The sequence below is a fragment of the Triticum aestivum genome, chromosome 7A (assembly GCF_018294505.1).
Source record: "Triticum aestivum cultivar Chinese Spring chromosome 7A, IWGSC CS RefSeq v2.1, whole genome shotgun sequence".
Lineage (NCBI taxonomy): Eukaryota > Viridiplantae > Streptophyta > Magnoliopsida > Poales > Poaceae > Triticum > Triticum aestivum.
The window spans coordinates 81,060,487-81,083,217 of record NC_057812.1 but is presented as its reverse complement, the minus strand read 5'-3'; the positions used below and the strand labels follow the sequence as shown (position 1 = coordinate 81,083,217).

Genomic DNA, 22,731 nt, shown 5'->3' with positions numbered 1-22,731 from the left:
GTAGTCTATTTGGAAGTGTAACTGAAATAAGAATGCGAATTAATAGTAATATGTGTCTCGCATACATAAAACAATATATGTCTCCTGATCACATAGAAGCAAGTGCGATAGTAACACATACATGAAGCATGTCTCATACATAAATACTGACACACAGCTGCGAATAGTCTGAAACTAACATAGATAATGAGTCATACATAGATAGATAAGCATATCACTGCGGGGGACGACGACGAGTCTGGGTCTTCCTCGGGCGAGGACCCGAAGGCGATAAGCGCTGAGGCGGTGGACGAGGCTCGCGATAACCACGACCATAGTTAACCTCGTCTGTCACGGTCTGTGTCTCCTGCGTCGGTGGTGGTGGTGGTGGAGTGTGAAACACTGTCTGCGAGAAGCCATAAATGTTTGTAGCTTGGTCATCATCCTCGCGGTCGCCCTCAAAGTACGAAGCACCACCACTAAGGATCGGTGACTGCTCTGAATGCATGAACGGTTGCGACTGGTTGCCGCCTGCGGTAAAGTAAAATTGATACAAATGCATGAACGAAGCACCACCAGTAAGCATCAGTGACTGCTGAGAATGCAAGAACGATTACTACACTGTTCAAAAGAATGTAGTGAGTAGTGTTACCTAGATTCATCTGCTGATGCCAGTAAGCGCTCCCTAGCTGTGAAGGAGGTGGCTCATGCCAGGAAGAGCTCCCTGGCTGTGAAGGAGGTGGCTCATGCCAGGAAGAGCTCCCTGGCTGTGAAGGAGGTGGCTCATGCCAGGAAGAGCTCCCTGGCTGTGAAGGAGGTGGCTCATGGCAGGAAGATCTCCCTGGCTGTGAAGGAGGTGGCTCATGCCAGGAAGATCTCCCTGGCTGTGAAGGATGAGGTTCTGCACGATGCACAGAGGGTCGTGGTTCTGAACGGTGCACAGAGGGTCGTGGTTCTGGATGTTGTACAGAGGGACGTGGCGGACGATGTGCTGGAGGAGGAAGTGCAACATCCGAAGTCCGTCTACACGTAACAGCTGCGTAAATCCCGCGTAGCTTGTCATCAAGACGCCTCAACCATGAGACGCCCTCTCGCGGTGGGATAGTTTCTCCCCTCTGAAAGCGCCGCATTAAAGCGGAAACCTCCTCTCGCGCCTGTACTGTCAAGTCACCCTGTACACAAAGAATGAACCAATTATATGCTCGTTGTATGATAGACACCACGAATAGACAACCAAGCGAATATGTCCAGATTAACAAAAGACTTAACATATGAGAACCAAGGCATTTACCGCGTGGTGTCTGGTTCCCACAACAGAGGCAGTTGGGTACATATCGCTGGTGAGAGGGGCTTCGATCTGATCAGTAGCAGCTGATGGAACCAAGTAGATCCTCGTTGTATGCCGGTAACGCTGCAGATACAACCCAAACATTTCCCAGTTAAAGGGCCGAACCTCACCCCAGATATTTGTCGCAGCGGTAGTCCATTCGTCAACGTAAGGGGTAATGCTCTCAAGCCAATAAGTCATGGACTTGTTTCCTCCTAGGCGACTGTCCCTGAGATTGACATGCGCGATACATGGTTAGGTATATTATGAATGCAGAGCTGCCAACTAAAATAGTATTAGTACTTACTTGTGCACGTGGTCTGGCAAGTGTGGAATATCTGGAATCGCAGGCTCTTGATATAGACCGAACTGTCTCATCACCCTATGAAGAGACATCTCCTCAACCGTCACGTCGAACACCAACTTGGCCTTGGTCATCCAAAAGTGCCGATCTCTAGTGCACAATCCAGAAATCCCAACTGGGTACCTCGATGATATAGCCTGAGGCGAGTATGGCTCCCAAATAACTTGATCCTCGTGCAAACTATCAAACTGCGCCATGAAGGACGGGTAGCATCCCCTAACCTGAGTATGCGCAAACTGTCTCTGTGCATGACAACAAATAAGCATTAGTAATACTATTGAATGGCAAGAAATAATTGAATTAATTGTTACTTAATATAAAAGTACCTCTCGCCGTGTCCAAACAGATCCCATAGTAGGTAAGTCGCCGATAGCAGGCACATAAGTCCCAGCTAAGTCCTCCAAACCAAAAGGTTTATCAATGTAGACATAGGGTCGTCCAATAGGGAACCTCTCGTATGACCAAAGCTGCAACAATAATGGACATCCAACAAGACTAGATTTTCTAGACTTCAACAAGCAAGCTTTGCACAGGCCTCTGTACGTAGCCGCCAACACAGCAGAACCAAAACTCCTCTGTAGAATATCCGCAGGGCAACGTGCGTCAGCTATCTCTCGTGCAATACCGATGAGTCGTGCATCGACAGTGGTCACGTGGTTCTCCGTAAACATTGTCTTGCCGAATAGCCAAAGAATATATGCCTCTAGGGACCGGTCAATCTGAGCCTCCGACAACTGAACGTCGGGATGTCCTAACGAGACAATCTACATAGAAACGTAATAATTGTATGAACATCAGACAACTAAAAAACAACATTTGTTTAAGTGGCCGTGATGGTTACCTGAAACTGGCTCAACCATCTAAAAAGAGGTCCATGAGGATCGTTGTCTATAGCCCTAGCAGTCGGGACTGCAGCCAAAAAACGGGTCTGCATCGCTGCTTGCCACCCAGATTCTGCCTCTAAGGGACCTATGGCAGCACCGGCCAGAGGTAATCCCAACAAGTAAGACACATCCTGTAAAGTAGGCGCCATCTCTCCCCAAGGAAAGTGAAACGTATGTGTTTCTGGTCTCCATCTATCTACTAAGCAGGTAAGGAGTGACTTGTCGTAAGAGAAACGTCTCACTTGCCTCTTGTGTAACTGCAATGGTTCACCTGCCTCATCTAAGTCCGGACCATCAATCCACTCATCCAATGTACCCTCAACCAGCCGTGCCAAGGGTAGAAGTCCAACCCAACTTAACCTACAAAATAAAGAGATTGTTAGCGGTTATGAAAAGTATGTCAAACATAGTAAGTCATTATATGGTCTCCATTATATGCACACATACCTATCAACCCATGAATCATGTATCAGCCAGTTAGTCTTTGGGGTACGAGTGACCAACACGTCTAAGTTGTTGCCCGCTTCCGTAAGAGCGCCCCGGTGCTTTCTATCGATGTTACCATTAAGCAATGGATACGAAGACATATCTGCAATTCAAATTATCCGCATAAATTAAAACATAGTCCTGACATATTACAAATTAAAACATAGTCCTGACATATTACATATTAAAACATAGTCCTCACATATTACAAATTAAAACATAGTCCTCACATATTACAAATTAAAACATAGTCCTCACATATTACAAATTAAAACATAGTCCTGACATATTACAAATTAAAACATAGTCCTGACATATTACAAATTAAAACATAGTCCTGACATATTACATATTAAAACATAGTCCTCACATATTACAAATTAAAACATAGTCCTCACATATTACAAATTAAAACATAGTCCTGACATATTACATATTAAAACCTACGACGGCACATTATATAGCTTGTGAGTTATTTCTTCCTCGTCCGCCCCTTCGGCCTCGACTGCCACGACCACGTCCGCCTCTTGCTCCTGTTGTAGCAGCCGTCGATGTGGAAGCACTCGTCGATGCGGAAGCACCATCTTTGTTCAGGTCGGGACAATATTTCATCCTATGCCCATAAGCCGCGCATAACAAACATTGTCTGGTTGCTCCACCAGCTTCAGACTGGTCCATATCGTTCCGGATGCGACGGGCCTTTCGTCTGCCCCTACTTGTTCGCCGAAGGTCTGGATGCGGGATGTATACTCTCTCACCGTCGTTTACCTTGTTGAAATTGCCGACGACTCTAAACCCTGTCATCTCGCCTGTCCAGGTGTTGAGCACTGCCTCTTTTAAATAGTATGGGGACACGAAGGATATAGCATCCAACTGAATCTGGCCACAGGCAGCCAACACATGAGAGCAAGGTAGGTGCAGCAACTTCGGTTTGTTGCATGTACACTCACACGTTGGATAAAATTCCGTTCCAATTTTAACCTCGTGTGTCTTCACCTCATTTCCAGAACCAAAACCATCGGTAGGAAGCTGAACCTCATACCTCCTTTCTTGATTCCCTATGAGTCTGACACTGTGCTTCTTTGCTTTCTCTATCTTCTTTGCCATGTATTCCATGACACGGCTACAATAAGGTGTGTTCTGATTATCTTCAATATGCTTCTTTGCTAACTCGTGCCTTTCTCTGAAATATCTCAAAGTGCCATGGAATACAGCCTCCACAATAGCTGTGAGTGGCAATGCTCTATTCCCTCTCAGCACAAAGTTATACACCTCTGCAAGATTGGTTGTCATGTGGCCATACCTAGCTCCATGTGTGTCATGCAGCAAAGACCAATTCATTGGAGGCTCTTTCTCTATCCACTCAGAAAAATTCTTTATTGCCCTTCCCTTCTTTCTCTTAGTATTAGGAGGGTCAATTGCTGGCAAGTCACAAAGACCAACTGGCTCCTCTAGCTCCGCGATGAGTGCTGCTAATTTAACCTGATCTTCTTCCATTTTCTTCCTTGCACGGACCTGCTTCTTAGTAAACTCATCTAGTTTTGACCAAATAAATTCGTATTTCCGCTGCTGGCTCTGCTTGCATAATTTTTTGAACAAGTTCATCAACCGCTTGTTCTTGAACTGTGAGAAAAAATTAGCCCCAAGATGGCGCATGCACCACCGGCTCTGCAAGTCCCTCCAAGGTGTTGGTTCGTCATCTGCTGGATTCCGAAGTGTCTTCACGGCCTTCAATATACCAGCATGTCTGTCATGAATGACACACACGTTTGGTCGGTCCTTCACGATGGCAATTTTCACTTGGCGGAAGAACCAAACCCAGCTGAGAAAGTTCTCACCCTCCACAAATGCCATGGCAAGTGGGATGATTTGATTGTTCCCGTCCACACCAATAGCAGTAAGGATTTGCCCTCTATACTGACCGGTCAGGAATGTACCATCCACAAACATAACAGGAGGACAATGCCGGAAAGCTTCGATGCACATAGCAAATGAGAAGAACACTCGTTTCAACACCTTGAAATCTGGTATACTCAGCAACCTCATGTGTTGTACGTTCACATAAGTGCCCGGATTCCTTTCCTTCAGTATGCCCAGGAGACGGACAACATTATCATATGAGTCGAAGAACGTCCCAAACCTTTCCTCCATAGCCTTCTGCTTAGCCCTCCAAGCCTTCCCATAAGCAATGACATAATTCCATCTGACCTTCACTGCTGTCTGGATGTGTTTTGCTTCCATATCTTTCTTCTCTACTATCTCAGTATACATGAGTTACACAATGAGACTTGAAGTCAGGTTTGGATGCTTCACCAGCAGGTTCGTCCTCACACAATTATGTGGGACGACAATGGTGACAACCCAGTGGATGTCATACTTCGGCACGTGACCGTGCACCTTCCCAGGACAACCTGTTACAACACATTTCACGGTATAGTTTGTTGGACTTGATATGTGTGTCTTGAAAACCCTCTGCGTAGACATAGCCCACTTTATCACCGCATACTTCAATTTTTTCTTTGTATCAAACATAGCCCCTATTTGTACTTGGTTCAGATTATACTGCCATGGAGTCTCATGGCCATCGTTCACCGTAAGGCCGGTGGATATGTCCTGCTCCCATGCAGAAGGAATCGGTACCTCAACTTCATCCTCAGAATTTTCAGAATCCAGTTCCTCCACCAATCCATCCTCGTCCTCTTCCTCCATCACCCTCTGCATTTCATCCCCTTCCTCATCCCCATCAGCAAAACCAGAAACAGCTAATATTATCGACTGGCTACTCTGCCCAGTATCAGGACCACAAACATTGTGTGGCACGTAGTCTGACTCTTTCTCCGGTTGGCTAGCATCCACATCTTGTGGCTGTGACCCGGATAAAACAATCTCGTTAGCCACTTCACTGCCTTGGCCGGGTTCATACCCCCTGTGGAGTTGTACGGTATTCTCCTCCTTCGGCACAGGTTGCACAAGTGCATATGAGTGGATTCTTCGGTCTCGGCAGCGTCTTAACAGGGACAACCAATGCTGGCTCCTATCTACCGGCATCAACTCCCACTTGACATTTTTACAAGATTTGGTCCACAATGCATGAATACTGACGGAACATACTTCAGGATCCAGACCGAAACTAGTTGTCAACCAGTACTTCAACTGTCTAATGTCCAGTCTGTCCGGGTCAGCTAGTGTCATAACGTCATTTTTAAACTCGCTAAGATCAACCCCCAACTCATTATATCGAACATTACCAGCGCCGTAGTAAACATTCAGATTTACTGATTCAGACATTTTCACCTGTCAGACATTGCCATCTTCTCATTAATCACAACGAACTATGCGCTAAAATGCCTCCAAAAATATATTAACACTAAAATTCATAATATGACTTATATACACTAACTAAACTATATTAATCACAATATACACTAATTTTATCCGCTACACGAACTATGCGTTAAAATGCCTCCAGAAATATATTAACACTAAAATTCACAATATACACTAATATTATCCGCTACACGAACTATGCGCTAAAATGCCTCCAAAAATATAATAACACTAAAATTCATGATATACACTAATATTATCCGCTACACGAACTATGCGCTAAAATGCCTCCTAAATTAAATTAACACTGAAATTCACAACGAACACTAATATTATCCGCTACACGAACTATGCGCTAATATTTACATAATATTTGTGACGACGTGATTATACCTTCGAAGTGTGTGTCCGCTTCTTGCTTCTCTCTTTGACTCAGCGGCACCGGCCACCTCGCGAAGTACTTGCACCACCGGAGAACGACAACGCCGCCCCCGACGACCGGAGGTTCAACTCCGGTCAGGCCCCAACATGCTCCTCCTCCTCCTCCTCCTCACCACCTCCTCCTCTGCAGCTGCTGCTACTAGTCACCACCACCTACTACCCGTCCTCCTCTCCACCATGGCTCCTCCTCCCCACCATGGCTGCTCCTCTACACATCAAAAACTATCCCATAGCAAAAAATAACACCGTAGGCCGGTGGAGATTGCTATGATCTACCGATTCTGTGGGTTGGATTTGCAAATGAGTGACAAATGGAGGAGATCGGCGCGGGGGGAGTTCTACAGAGAAGAACTGAGAGAGAGAGAGAAAGGGAAACGAAGAAGGATCCAACGAAGAACAGCAAATAGTTTGCAAATGCGTTTTCTTCATTCTACGCTATAGTTTCCGAAATTGCTACAAAAAATAACATAGTTTTGAAAAAAATTCCAGTTTCTATCCGTAACACGAATATTCTAAGCAGACGCAATACGCCGTCGGCTCCATTGAGCTGATGTGCTCATTTCCATTCGCATTGAATATTTCTCATAATACAAATGTTGTGCGGACCGAGCAAACCATGACAAAACAAAATGCGAAAAGAGTATAATTTGTGGTCTCTATAAATTTAGTTTCCTCGTATGCAAGTAGTACCACTAGATTTGTGATTACAAACTTATTCACAATAAAGTTTCTATTTACTTAGAGACATACCCAAATATAATGGTGTAAAAACAGGGCAAAGACGAAAAGTTCATTAATTTCCAAAATTATGCAACCATACAATTATTTCGACTTTGACCAAACTGGTCTGCCGCATACTCGACAAGTTGCTCAATTGGACTTCACGAAATGGCCATCATCTACCGTGACACCAAAATACTTCGTGACACCAAAATACTTAGACTTTTACATATACTGAATAATGAGACTATAAAATAGTTGTAATGTGAAATAAAGAATTGGATCTTATCTATACATACAGGTGATCAACTCTTGATCACTAGGCAGAAAAAGCATCATCAAAGATGACATCTACCTCTCGCCACACCGGAAGCTCACCCATGTCCAATAAACTCACCGACTCAACATTATCTGCATAGCACTCCAGGCGTGATGATATCATATCATCGTCGAAAATCGATGGTGCAGCAAATGAGAGACCGGGAAACATGCAGTCTTCGTCCTCCGGCGGCATGAGAACATCGACGTTACAAAACGGAGAGTAGTTGCCACCTCTGCGGCATGTGTCCACCGAAATCTTCAAATCGCCGGAAACGGTAGACTCGTCAGGTTTGCTGGCATTGACTGTGGACGCCACCACCTCAAGCGGCCTAAGGACAGAGACCGGCGAGCCGACAAATTGCGATTCGTCGCTGGACTCCTCATATGTGGCCGCCCCAAGGAGGTGGCCAACATCACCGTCGGCATCAGCCAAGACAGCAAGATCAGGATCGGCGGAAGGGGATGGCGAAGTAGGAAAATTCGTTGTTGCAGATGGCCCACGAAGCCGGAGGGCGGCGCTATCATAGACCATGGCAGCCTCCTCCGCGGTGTCGAAGGTGCCGAGCCACACCCTCACCCCCTTGTTGGGGTCGCGAATCTCCGCCGCGTACTTCCCCCACGGCCGGCGTCGCACCCCCCGAAATTTGGGTTCCTCCGCAGCGTCGGCCCTCCTCTTGGCGCCGAGGACGGCCCCTCTCCGGAAAGGAGAAGCCTGCGGCTGCGGCGACGACGTCATCCTCGCCGGCTGCTCGATGCAGATCTCCTCGACGAAGCGGCGTCCCTGCCGCGGCGAGTCGTCGCTGGAGGAGTCGGTGGCGTCCCGATCCTCGAACGAGACGCGAAGGACTCTCGGCATCGCCACGGCCGCGGCCTCCTCCCCCTCCTCCTCCTCCTTGACGACCCTCCTCCGGTGCTGGTCCAGTGTCTTCCCACCGGCGACGATGGCTTGCACCATGGCCACCCTCCTCCCCGTGGACTGATCGAGAGAGTGAGGAAAGGTCCTGGAAGAGGAAGAGGAGGGGAGGTGGAAAGGGAAGGGGAGGGGAGGTGGATCGGCCAACGCGAGGCTTTGGGAAGGGGAGAAGACGTACTCTACCCGTTTATAGGATCTCCCTGCGTAATAGGCAACGGTTTAACAGATTGATCTGCGAGGGAGATATTCTTTATTTTTGGCTGGTTGGGATGGAGGGAATCGCGCTCCCGTTACGCTACCAAAAATCAAGCAATGTGGACTCGTGTAGTACGTGCCAATGACACACGGGACCCGACGCTCCCCCCATTTACGTACACGATCGCATCGTCGCCTTCCCTTCTCTGCCGGATGACAATGGTTGATTAAGTAGTAAGTAATGATAATCGGATCGATTTAGATGGTCAAGTTGTGCTTTATTTTGGGAAACGAGAGATCCTTGAAAATCTCCACCCGACCAACCGATCCACCGCGCGTATGTATAGCCGCAACCTTTCCTCCGCGTATCTGCTGCCCAATGCCCATGCATGCACGTATCATACGCGGTCGGTCAATTTGTACGTAGGATTCGATGCCACAACAAAAAAATCTACGTAGGATAAATTGATTGGGCAGTGTCTCCGGGATACGCAGAAAAAGAAAAGATACGGTGGACACGATACGTACGTACGTGATCTGAGTATCTAACTGAGTGGAGGGCTAGTAGTAAAATTCTGGGGTCAAACGTAACAGCTCGATCTGGTCGAAGGCATCGTCGTCAATCTAAGCTAAGCAGACCGGGACAACGCAAGAGACCAAACTGTTGCCAGGGAAGCTAGCGAACAACGGCGGCTCGACGACGACGACGACGCAAAGATGCCGAGGCGCAGGGGGGCGAGAGATACCGGACAGAACCGGGCCGGCGGCGGGTGCAGACGGCGGAAGGGACAAGGCGAGCCACTGAGGGGGCGTGGAAAGGTGCAAACTGTCGTTACGCTGTGTTTGTACGTGTGTGGGTGTGACACGAGCTGAGAGGGACGCCACGATCGATGATGGGACTGCTGTGTTGGAGTAGCAAGTGGAAGTGAAAGATTACAAAACTGGACTGGCCTGCCTGCCTGGCTGCCTCTAAATTTAAATGAGACGAGCTATTTTTGAATTGGAACGGGAGGGACATCGTCATCGGGCTGATGGGACAACAAGGGGTCGCTGTTTCTAGTCTAGCAATGCACACCTGGGGATTTAGTAGGTTATTAACGTGCGGTCGTGGTGTGTGGTGGCTGCTTTTCTACGTTTGGAATGTTTTTATGTTTATGTTCAATGATTGAGGATTCAGACGGCAGTTGGGGGATCCGGCTTGCCTGCTCCTTTCCCATGCTCCTATTCGTGCTCCCACTTCATCCTACGGTTGTCTTTTTTTTTTCTTTTCTTTCTAATTTAATCATCTTCCCCTGATTTTAAAGGGATGGGGCCGGGCTTTATTTTGTTCCAATTAAATCAAGCCACGTACACGGGAGCACAGATGGGCACACGCCGAAGGAGCAGACAAGTCTCGTCCACAGTTGGGCACCTATATAAAAATTGCAAGACATGTGTTTTCTTTGAATTTTTTCTAGTCTAGATCTCGCGCACCCGCGTTTGCAAGTTATGCGACCGGACAGCGCACCATGGTTTTCAACACTTGTGATCGGAGCCCTTGTGAGCTATTTGATGAGGAAGATCGAGTGATGGCAGGAACTAAGGGGGCAATGAAGGAGAAGGGGGGTGATCTCGCGGCGATGAGCGAACCTCGCGACTGGGGTGGATTGGGAATGAGCTCACAAGGGGTTTGTTTGTTCTTTAGCTTGATGTGGTGCTCATTGAAACCGTATGTAGATTGTTTTTTTTTCGAATCAAGGAGCATAGCTCCCTATTTTCATTGATCGTGAAAATTGATAACACAGAATTATCCACCAGGCATCTCTACCCCCTGATGCTATCTGAGCATGTACCTGATGTGTAAACTCCAGCTCAAACTACATTATTACAAACTTTTTATTTGAAACATAAGAGCATCTCTAGCCGTTGCCTCCCCCCCTAGAAGGTGCTAAAAATCGCCGCATGGGGGCGTACCGGCGCTAAAATCGGCGTGGGGGCCCGCGCCGGCCCCAGGGTCGCCCCCAGAAGGTGACATTTTTTATATACAAAATAGGAATTCGGCTAAAGTTCGGCGAAAATGACATTTTATAGCATAGTTTTAATTACATAACAAATTTAATGCTATTCTATGGCGCGAAGATCGCAGTGAGCTTGGCGAAGTTGCCGTCGTCGTCACCGGCCTTCTCCTGCTTGACGCGGACGCCGCCCTTGCTAGACCCCTAGCCGGCGTCGCCCTGGCGGACCGGTGCGGGTGGTGCACCGTCGTCGCTGTCGTCGTCGAGGATGATGACCTCCTCGTCGCAGGCGTCTATGGCCACCCGAGGGGGGGGGGGCGCTTTTATAGCCGCCGGGGAGGCGTGTGCACGCATCGCCGGGAGTAAGGCGTCGCCGTCCCGTGGTAAGGAATCAATGAAAGGCTGACCGGCGGCAGCCTTGGCATTGATTTCCCGCGGAAAACCGAGGCGTTCCGAGGATGACGAGGCGAGTGTCGTTGACTCGGCGGGCCCGTGGCTCTTTCGCGCCAAAACCGTTTCGCCCGACGCGCCCGAGCGCCCCCCAGCGCGCCGGGTTCGGCTTGGGTCCGCCGGCGCCAAATTTGGCCCGAGCCGGCGAAAATTAGGCTTATGGGGACGCGGCTGGGCCGATTTTTGTGCGCCGGTGCGAAAAAATCACCTGAGAAAGGCGTGTTGGGGACGCGGTTGGAGATGCTATAATATAAAGCCTCCAGCTCGAACTGGAAACAAGCACTACGCCACAACAGACTTCACTTGGTGTACCAGCATAACTTTCTAGCAATGTTCCCACCAAAATCATCCAGTTTCAACGACAACTCTCCAGAAATGCACACCAATCTTCAGGGCTCATCCAGCAATCCACAAGATGAACGGAGCCCGGCCTTTCCTCATGTTGTATATATAAGTTGGAACCTGTAATAGCAGCTTTGCTCCTTTGACTTGCAGCCCTCATATTTTTTTTGTTTCTGTGTAAAGCAGACTGAAACTCTAACCGGTAAGTAGTCTGAGTAATTACACTACTAGGATCATAAGGGTGAACATTGTTAAAGCAAAGCATTGTTCCTACACTTACATATAGCCCAAATTACCGTTGCCACTCCCACTACTAATAAACATATGTATTTCCTAGAAAAAATTCACAACCTGCACACATATTTCTCTAACATAACTCGAATCCATATGGATACCCAGAGCACAGCTAACTAACCCCGCACATATCTAGCCAAAGAACAATGTATAAACAAGTAGTCCACCATTTCCTTTCTACAAAATTTACATTTACTGCTCCCTACCCAACCTTTTTTTAACAAGTAGCTTTAGTAAGAATTCTATTCCTAAACATCAACCACAAAAGGACTTCAATCTTCAAAGGTACTTCTATAAACCATAGTCTCCCAAATGGACATTTCACTTGCAGAGCTTTTAACATCAAATGCATAGAATTACCAAAGAATTTACCAGAATTATTTAAAGTCCAAACACATTTATCATTTATCATTTTCCTCATTTAACATCACTCTAACACACAAGTCTTGCAGTTGCTGCCATGATTAAGCTAATTCACCCCTAATGTTTATCCTAAAATGAATATTATTCCATCTCTCCTCTAAGATGTTAGCTACTGTTGTATTAAAACTAACATTAAAATTATACAATCTAGGGAATTTGTTACACAGAGCATAATCCCCCAACCATTTATCCTTCGAGAACCTTATGTTCTTACCATTCCCCCATTTTTTCCAAACTGAATTTGTAAAATAACTATTCATACAACAAGAATTCCATGCATAAAAATGTCCTGGTTTGCTTTTAACATTAACAAGGAAATTACCACAATTATTGTTCTTAATATCTTCCTATCCTTAACCTCCTCCTTTTCTAGTATCCACAACCATTTGCTTAATACACATACATTCATAATCCCAAGACCCACTAGCCCCAAACCTCCTTGATCAACATGTTGGCATACTTCCTCCCATTTAACTAAAGTATATTTATGAGAATCGTCACTATCTTGCCACAATAATATCTTCATTAAAATATTGCACTATGTAAAATAGCAATATGGAACATTGACATCATGTAATAAGGAAGATAAACATGATCTAAGAAAACACAAGTTAGCAACATAGGACATGAACCTCCCCTCCCAATTTACTGACTTCTTATCCATCTTATCTTCGGCTTTCTTACCACTCATATTCCTAATCTTAACATTATGCACTGGTGACGTAAGTAAGACATAGGTAGTACCCTAGAAACACAAATGAAAATATCCCTTGTACGTAACTTGCTAGTGCAACTAAATCAGAGTCGTCGATCAGTAACACAAAAAACGAGACGGACTCCTACTACTGCATGTCCTTTCCTCTTTGTAAATACCACCCGCGAAAACCATCTTCCAAGAATCAAACGAAGTCAGATTCACACTTCCTAGCTGAATCAAATAGGTCGGTCAGGTGGTCACACTGATGTCAAAGCCACTGAAGTTGTGTGTTTTGGTAGCGTGTGGGGTAATTTTTGACATGGAACCACGTCAACCCGGCCTTGAGGAATCTCGCACTACCATTGGAGTTGGAGATGATTTGCCAATGTCGGTCATGACGCATAGGTGCTAAAACCGATCTAGGAACCATGTGATGGCGAAGAATGTACTTTATGCTTGTTAGGAGGCCATGACATATGCATGGAAGGAGATGACATGCAGACAAAACTTCCATGGGAGGTGCATGCAGAGGTGGCTCCAGATGAAGGGAAGTTTCTATTGGAAATATGCCCTAGAGGCAATAATAAAAGCATTATTATTATATTTCCTTGTTCATGATAATTGTCTTTATTCATGCTATAATTGTGTTATCCGGAAATCGTAATACATGTGTGAATAATAGACACCAACATGTCCCTAGTAAGCCTCTAGTTGACTAGCCCGTTGATCAACAGATAGTCATGGTTTCCTGACTATGGACATTGGATGTCATTGATAACGAGATCACATCATTAGGAGAATGATGTGATGGACAAGACCCAATCCTAAACATAGCACAAGATCGTATAGTTCGTTTGCTAGAGTTTTCCAATGTCAAGTATCTTTTCCTTAGACCATGAGATCGTGTAACTCCCGGATACCGTAGGAGTGCTTTGGGTGTACCAAACGTCACAACGTAACTGGGTGACTATAAAGGTATACTACGGGTATCTCCGAAAGTGTCTGTTGGGTTGACACGGATCAAGACTGGGATTTGTCACTCCGTATGACGGAGAGGTATCACTGGGCCCACTCGGTAATGCATCATCATAATGAGCTCAAAGTGACCAAGTGTCTGGTCACGGGATCATGCATTACGGTACGAGTAAAGTGACTTGCCGGTAACGAGATTGAACGAGGTATTGGGATACCGACGATCGATCTCGGGCAAGTAACATACCGATTGACAAAGGGAATTGTATACGGGGTTGCTTGAATCCTCGACATCGTGGTTCATCCGATGAGATCATCGAGGAGCATGTGGGAGCCAACATGGGTATCCAGATCCCGCTGTTGGTTATTGACCGGAGAGCGATCTCGGTCATGTCTACATGTCTCCCGAACCCGTAGGGTCTACACACTTAAGGTTCGGTGACGCTAGGGTTGTAGGGATATGTATATGCAGTAACCCGAATGTTGTTCGGAGTCCCGGATGAGATCCCGGACGTCACGAGGAGTTCCGGAATGGTCCGGAGGTAAAGAATTATATATAGGAAGTGCTATTTCGGCCATCGGGACAAGTTTCGGGGTCACCGGTATTGTACCGGGACCACCGGAAGGGTCCCGGGGGTCCACCGGGTGGGGCCACCTATCCCGGAGGGCCCCATGGGCTGAAGTGGGAAGGGATCCAGCCCAAAGTGGGCTGGGGCGCCACTTCCCCCTAGGGCCCATGCGCCTAGGGTGGGGGAAACCCTAAAAGGAAGAGTCCTAGGAGGGGAAGGCACCTCCTAGGTGCCTTGGGGAGGAGGGATTCCTCCCCTTGGCCGCACCCACCTAGGAGATTAGATATCCTAGGGCCGGCGCCCCCCCTTGGCCCTCCTATATATAGTGGGGAGATGGAGGACTTCTGACCTTGCTCTTTGGTGCCCCTCTCTCCCTCTCCAACACATCCTCCTCCTCCATAGTGCTTGGCGAAGCCCTGCCGGAGTACTGCAGCTCCATCAACACCACGCCGTCGTGCTGCTGCTGGAGCCATCTCCCTCAACCTCTCCTTCCCCCTTGCTGGATCAAGAAGAAGGAGACGTCACGCTGACCGTACGTGTGTTGAACGCGGAGGTGCCGTCCGTTCGGCGCTAGGATCTCCGGTGATTTGGATCACGTCGAGTACGCCTTCCTCATCCCCGTTCTTTGAACGCTTCCGCGCATGATCTACAAAGGTATGTAGATGCAATCCGATCACTCGTTGCTAGATGAACTCCTAGATGGATCTTGGTGAAACCGTAGGAAATTTTTTGTTTTCTGCAACGTTCCCCAACAGTGGCATCATGAGCTAGGTCTATGCGTAGTTCTTCTTGCGCGAGTAGAACACAATTTGTTGTGGGCGTAGATGTTGTCAACTTTCTTGCCGCTACTAGTCTTATCTTGCTTCAACGGTATTGTGGGATGAAGCGGCCCGGACCAACCTTACACGTACACTTACGTGAGACCGGTTCCACCGACTAACATGCACAAGTTGCATAAGGTGGCTGGCGGGTGTCTGTCTCTCCCACTTTAGTTGGAGCGGATTCGATGAAAAGGGTCCTTATGAAGGGTAAATAGAAGTTGACAAATCACGTTGTGGCTTTCACGTAGGTAAGAAAACGTTCTTGCTAGAACCCTACTTCAGCCACGTAAAACTTGCAACAACAATTAGAGGACGTCTAACTTGTTTTTGCAGCAAGTGCTTTGTGATATGATATGGCCAAAGTTGTGATGAATGATGAATGATCTATATGTGATGTATGAGATGTTCATGCTATTGTAATAGGAATCACGACTTGCATGTCGATGAGTATGACAACCGGCAGGAGCCATAGGAGTTGTCTTTATTTTTGTATGACCTGCGTGTCATTGAGAAACGCCATGTAAATTACTTTACTTTATTGCTAAACGTGTTAGCCCTAGTAGTAGAAGTAATAGTTGGCGAGCAACTTCATGGAGACACAATGATGGAGATCATGATGATGGAGATCATGGTGTCATGCCGGTGACAAGATGATCATGGAGCCCCAAGATGGAGATCAAAGGAGCTATGTGATATTGGCCATATCATGTCACTATTATTATTTGATTGCATGTGATGTTTATCATGTTTTGCATCTTGTTTGCTTAGAACGACGGTAGTAAATAAGATGATCCCTCATAATAATTTCAAGAAAGTGTTCCCCCTAACTGTGCACCGTTGCGACAGTTCGTTGTTTCGAAGCACCACGTGATGATCGGGTGTTAGATTCTAACGTTCACATACAACGGGTGTAAGACAGATTTACACATGCAAACACTTAGGTTGACTTGACGAGCCTAGCATGTACAGACATGGCCTCGGAACACAGAAGACCGAAAGGTCGAGCATGAGTCGTATAGAAGATACGATCAACATGAAGATGTTCACCGATGTTGACTAGTCCGTCTCACGTGATGATCGGACACGGCCTAGTTAACTCGGATCATGTTATACTTAGATGACTGGAGGGATGTCTATCTAAGTGGGAGTTCATTGAATAATTTGATTAGATGAACTTAATTATCATGAACTTAGTCTAAATATTTTACAATATGTCTTGTAGATCAAATGGCCAACGTAGTCCTCAACTTCAACGCGTTCCTAGAGAAAACCAAGCTGAAAGACGATGGCAGCAACTACACGGACTGGGTCCGGAACCTGAGGATCATCCTCATAGCTGCCAAGAAAGATTATGTCCTACAAGCACCGCTAGGTGACGCACCTGTTCTCCCTGCAGAACAAGACGTTATGAACGCTTGGCAGGCACGTACCGATGACTACTCCCTCGTTCAGTGCGGCATGCTTTACAGCTTAGAACCGGGGCTCCAAAAGCGTTTTGAGAGACACGGAGCATATGAGATGTTCGAGGAGCTGAAAATGGTTTTCCAAGCTCATGCCCGGGTCGAGAGATATGAAGTCTCCGACAAATTCTTCAGCTGTAAGATGGAGGAAAATAGTTCTGTCAGTGAGCACATACTCACAATGTCTGGGTTACATAACCGCTTGACTCAGCTGGGAGTTAATCTCCCGGATGACGCGGTCATTGACAGAATTCTCCAGTCGCTTCCACCGAGCTACAAGAGCTTTGTGATGAACTTCAATATGCAGGGGATGGAAAAGACCATTCCTGAAGTATTTGCAATGCTGAAATCAGCAGAGGTAGAAGTCAAAAAGGAACATCAAGTGTTGATGGTGAATAAAACCACTAAGTTCAAGAAAGGCAAGGGTAAGAAAACCTTCAAGAAGGACGGCAAGGGATTTGCCGCGCCCGGCAAGCAAGCTGCCGGGAAGAAGCCAAAGAATGGACCCAAGCCCGAGACTGAGTGCTTTTATTGCAAGGAAAAGTGGTCACTGGAAGCGGAACTGCCCCAAATACTTAGCGGACAAGAAGGCCGGCAAAACGAAAGGTATATGTGATATACATGTAATTGATGTGTACCTTACCAGTACTCGTAGTAGCTCCTGGGTATTTGATACCGGTGCGGTTGCTCACATTTGTAACTCAAAACAGGAGCTGTGGAATAAGCAGAGACTAGCAAAGGACGAGGTGACGATGCGCGTCGGGAATGGTTCCAAGGTCAATGTGATCGCCGTCGGCACGCTACCTCTTCATTTACCTTCGGGATTAGTTTTAAACCTTAATAATTGTTATTTAGTGCCAGCTTTGAGCATGAACATTGTATCAGGATCTCGTTTAATTCGAGATGGCTACTCATTTAAATCCGAGAATAATGGTTGTTCTATTTATATGAGAGATATGTTTTATGGTCATGCTCCGATGGTGAATGGTTTATTTCTAATGAATCTCGAGCGTAATGCTACACATGTTCATAGTGTGAGTACCAAAAGATGTAAGATTGATAATGATAGTCCCACATACTTGTGGCACTGCCGCCTTGGTCACATAGGTGTCAAACGCATGAAGAAGCTCCATGCTGATGGACTTTTAGAGTCTCTTGATTACGAATCATTTGACACGTGCGAACCATGCCTCATGGGTAAAATGACCAAGACTCCGTTCTCAGGAACAATGGAGCGAGCAACCAACTTATTGGAAATCATACATACTGATGTGTGCGGTCCAATGAGTGTTGAGGCTCGCGGTGGCTATCGTTATGTTCTCACCCTCACTGATGACTTGAGTAGATATGGGTATGTCTACTTAATGAAACACAAGTCTGAGACCTTTGAAAAGTTCAAGGAATTTCAGAGTGAGGTTGAGAATCAACGTGACAGGAAAATCAAGTTCCTGCGATCAGATCGTGGAGGAGAATACTTGAGTCACGAGTTTGGCACACACTTAAGAAAATGTGGAATAGTTTCACAACTCACGCCGCCTGGAACACCTCAGCGTAATGGTGTGTCCGAACGTCGTAATCGCACTCTATTAGATATGGTGCGATCTATGATGTCTCTTGCCGATTTACCGCTATCTTTTTGGGGTATGCTTTAGAGACTGCCGCATTCACTTTAAATAGGGCTCCGTCGAAATCCGTTGAGACGACACCGTATGAATTATGGTTTGGGAAGAAACCTAAGCTGTCGTTTCTAAAAGTTTGGGGATGCGATGCTTATGTCAAGAAACTTCAACCTGAAAAGCTCGAACCCAAGTCGGAAAAATGCGTCTTCATAGGATACCCTAAAGAAACTATTGGGTATACCTTCTACCTCAGATCCGAAGGCAAGATCTTTGTTGCCAAGAATGGATCCTTTCTAGAGAAAGAGTTTCTCTCGAAAGAAGTAAGTGGGAGGAAAGTAGAACTTGATGAAGTATTACCTCTTGAACCGGAAAATGGCGCAACTCAAGAAAATGTTCCTGAGGTGCCTGCACCGACTAGAGAGGAAGTTAATGATGATGATCAAGATACTTCTGATCAAGCTCCTACTGAAATTCGAAGGTCCACAAGGACACGTTCCGCACCAGAGTGGTACGGCAACCCTGTCTTGGAAATCATGTTGTTAGACAACGGTGAACCTTCGAACTATGAAGAAGCGATGGCGGGCCCGGATTCCGACAAATGGCTAGAAGCCATGAAATCCGAGATAGGATCCATGTATGAAAACGAAGTATGGACTTTGACTGACTTGCCCGTTGAGCGGCGAGCCATAGAAAATAAATGGATCTTTAAGAAGAAGACAGACGCGGATGGTAATGTGACCATCTATAAAGCTCGGCTTGTCGCTAAGGGTTATCGACAAGTTCAAGGGGTTGACTACGATGAGACTTTCTCACCGGTAGCGAAGCTAAAGTCCGTCCGAATCATGTTAGCAATTGCCGCATTCTATGATTATGAGATATGGCAAATGGACGTCAAAACGGCATTCCTTAATGGTTTCCTTAAGGAAGAATTGTATATGATGCAGCCGGAAGGTTTTGTCGATCCTAAGAATGCTGACAAGGTGTGCAAGCTCCAACGCTCGATTTATGGGCTGGTGCAAGCATCTCGGAGTTGGAACATTCGCTTTGATGAGATGATCAAAGCGTTTGGGTTTACGCAGACTTATGGAGAAGCCTGTGTTTACAAGAAAGTGAGTGGGAGCTCTGTAGCATTTCTCATATTATATGTAGATGACATACTTTTGATGGGAAATGATATAGAACTCTTGGACAGCATTAAGGCCTACTTGAATAAGAGTTTTTCAATGAAGGACCTTGGAGAAGCTGCTTATATATTAGGCATCAAGATCTACAGAGATAGATCAAGACGCCTCATAGGTCTTTCACAAAGCACATACCTTGATAAGATATTGAAGAAGTTCAATATGGATCAGTCTAAGAAGGGGTTCTTGCCTGTGTTACAAGGTGTGAAATTGAGCTCAGCTCAATGTCCGACCACGGCAGAAGATATAGAAGAGATGAGTGTCATCCCCTATGCCTCAGCCATAGGTTCTATTATGTATGCCATGCTGTGTACCAGACCTGATGTAAACCTTGCCGTAAGTTTGGTAGGAAGGTACCAAAGTAATCCCGGCAAGGAACACTGGACAGCGGTCAAGAATATCCTGAAGTACCTGAAAAGGACTAAGGAAATGTTTCTCGTTTATGGAGGTGACGAAGAGCTCGTCGTAAAGGGTTACGTCGACGCTAGCTTCGACACAGATCTGGATGACTCTAAGTCACAAACCGGATACGTGTATATTTTGAATGGTGGGGCAGTAAGCTGGTGCAGTTGCAAGCAGAGCGTCGTGGCGGGATCTACATGTGAAGCGGAGTACATGGCAGCCTCGGAGGCAGCGCATGAAGCAATTTGGGTGAAGGAGTTCATCACCGACCTAGGAGTCATACCCAATGCGTCGGGGCCGATCAAGCTCTTCTGTGACAACACTGGAGCTATTGCTCTTGCCAAGGAGCCCAGGTTTCACAAGAAGACAAGGCACATCAAGCGTCGCTTCAACTCCATTTGTGAAAATGTTCAAGATGGAGACATAGATATTTGTAAAGTACACACGGACCTGAATGTAGCAGATCCGTTGACTAAACCTCTCCCTAGAGCAAAACATGATCAACACCAGAATTCCATGGGTGTTCGATTCATCACAATGTAACTAGATTATTGACTCTAGTGCAAGTGGGAGACTGTTGGAAATATGCCCTAGAGGCAATAATAAAAGCATTATTATTATATTTCCTTGTTCATGATAATTGTCTTTATTCATGCTATAATTGTGTTATCCGGAAATCGTAATACATGTGTGAATAATAGACACCAACATGTCCCTAGTAAGCCTCTAGTTGACTAGCTCGTTGATCAACAGATAGTCATGGTTTCCTGACTATGGACATTGGATGTCATTGATAACGAGATCACATCATTAGGAGAATGATGTGATGGACAAGACCCAATCCTAAACATAGCACAAGATCGTATAGTTCGTTTGCTAGAGTTTTCCAATGTCAAGTATCTTTTCCTTAGACCATGAGATCGTGTAACTCCCGGATACCGTAGGAGTGCTTTGGGTGTACCAAACGTCACAACGTAACTGGGTGACTATAAAGGTATACTACGGGTATCTCCGAAAGTGTCTGTTGGGTTGACACGGATCAAGACTGGGATTTGTCACTCCGTATGACGGAGAGGTATCACTGGGCCCACTCGGTAATGCATCATCATAATGAGCTCAAAGTGACCAAGTGTCTGGTCACGGGATCATGCATTACGGTACGAGTAAAGTGACTTGCCGGTAACGAGATTGAACGAGGTATTGGGATACCGACGATCGATCTCGGGCAAGTAACATACCGATTGACAAAGGGAATTGTATACGGGGTTGCTTGAATCCTCGACATCGTGGTTCATCCGATGAGATCATCGAGGAGCATGTGGGAGCCAACATGGGTATCCAGATCCCGCTGTTGGTTATTGACCGGAGAGCGATCTCGGTCATGTCTACATGTCTCCCGAACCCGTAGGGTCTACACACTTAAGGTTCGGTGACGCTAGGGTTGTAGGGATATGTATATGCAGTAACCCGAATGTTGTTCGGAGTCCCGGATGAGATCCCGGACGTCACGAGGAGTTCCGGAATGGTCCGGAGGTAAAGAATTATATATAGGAAGTGCTATTTCGGCCATCGGGACAAGTTTCGGGGTCACCGGTATTGTACCGGGACCACCGGAAGGGTCCCGGGGGTCCACCGGGTGGGGCCACCTATCCCGGAGGGCCCCATGGGCTGAAGTGGGAAGGGATCCAGCCCAAAGTGGGCTGGGGCGCCACTTCCCCCTAGGGCCCATGCGCCTAGGGTGGGGGAAACCCTAAAGGAAGAGTCCTAGGAGGGGAAGGCACCTCCTAGGTGCCTTGGGGAGGAGGGATTCCTCCCCTTGGCCGCACCCCCCTAGGAGATTAGATCTCCTAGGGCCGGCGCCCCCCCCTTGGCCTCCTATATATAGTGGGGAGATGGAGGACTTCTGACCCTTGCCTTTGGTGCCTCCCTCTCCCTCTCCAACACATCCTCCTCCTCCATAGTGCTTGGCGAAGCCCTGCCGGAGTGCTGCAGCTACATCAACACCACGCCGTCGTGCTGCTGCTGGAGCCATCTCCCTCAACCTCTCCTTCCCCCTTGCTGGATCAAGAAGAAGGAGACGTTACGCTGACCGTACGTGTGTTGAACGCGGAGGTGCCGTCCGTTCGGCGCTAGGATCTCCGGTGATTTGGATCACGTCGAGTACGCCTTCCTCATCCCCGTTCTTTGAACGCTTCCGCGCGTGATCTACAAAGGTATGTAGATGCAATCCGATCACTTGTTGCTAGATGAACTCCTAGATGGATCTTGGTGAAACCGTAGGAAATTTTTTGTTTTCTGCAACGTTCCCCAACAGTTTCCATGTGTGTCGGTGCCAACTTATGGTACAACCTATTGTTGCAAAACAAGATGCTCGCTTTCCTAGTCCCTTCGTCTTGATAAAAACTGAGTTAATGGAGATGAATCTCAAGACATATCCAGGTCCAGATGAATATTTTAGGCGGTACATGCAAGAGATGTCTGGAGGCGTTTGGAGCCAATGTTGGCATACACAAGGTTTGGGATTTGTTTTGACAGAATGGGTAAATAACT

At 46.7% G+C, this 22,731-nt stretch overlaps 2 protein-coding genes across 2 annotated transcripts; both read right to left on the bottom strand.

Annotated features, from left to right (window-relative positions):
* Nucleotides 1–801: 801 nt before the first annotated feature.
* LOC123153059 (serine/threonine-protein phosphatase 7 long form homolog) lies at nucleotides 802–2,771 on the bottom strand. Its single transcript, XM_044572367.1, has 6 exons — nucleotides 2,512–2,771; nucleotides 1,997–2,434; nucleotides 1,614–1,906; nucleotides 1,271–1,535; nucleotides 965–1,151; nucleotides 802–824 (listed from the first exon to the last, which is right to left on the bottom strand). Exons 1-6 carry the CDS (start codon nucleotides 2,701–2,703, stop codon nucleotides 802–804), a joined length of 1,398 nt encoding a protein of 465 aa, XP_044428302.1. The 5' UTR covers nucleotides 2,704–2,771.
* Nucleotides 2,772–7,573: 4,802 nt separating this feature from the next.
* Nucleotides 7,574–8,909, bottom strand: LOC123151930 (ethylene-responsive transcription factor CRF1-like). The gene has a single exon (XM_044571559.1). It carries the CDS (start codon nucleotides 8,802–8,804, stop codon nucleotides 7,848–7,850), a length of 957 nt encoding a protein of 318 aa, XP_044427494.1. The 5' UTR covers nucleotides 8,805–8,909; the 3' UTR covers nucleotides 7,574–7,847.
* Nucleotides 8,910–22,731: the final 13,822 nt, after the last annotated feature.

Bases quoted from the DNA above. Each gene is read 5' to 3' on its own strand.
- LOC123153059 (XM_044572367.1), bottom strand. From the start codon at position 2,703: ATGGCGCCTACTTTACAGGATGTGTCTTACTTGTTGGGATTACCTCTG. The intron at 2,435-2,511 runs GTAACCATCACG...GTTTCTATGTAG, and splicing joins GATGGTTGAGCCAGTTTCAG to ATTGTCTCGTTAGGACATCC. The intron at 1,536-1,613 runs GTAAGTACTAAT...TGTCAATCTCAG, and splicing joins TTGCCAGACCACGTGCACAA to GGACAGTCGCCTAGGAGGAA.
- LOC123151930 (XM_044571559.1), bottom strand. From the start codon at position 8,804: ATGGTGCAAGCCATCGTCGCCGGTGGGAAGACACTGGACCAGCACCGG.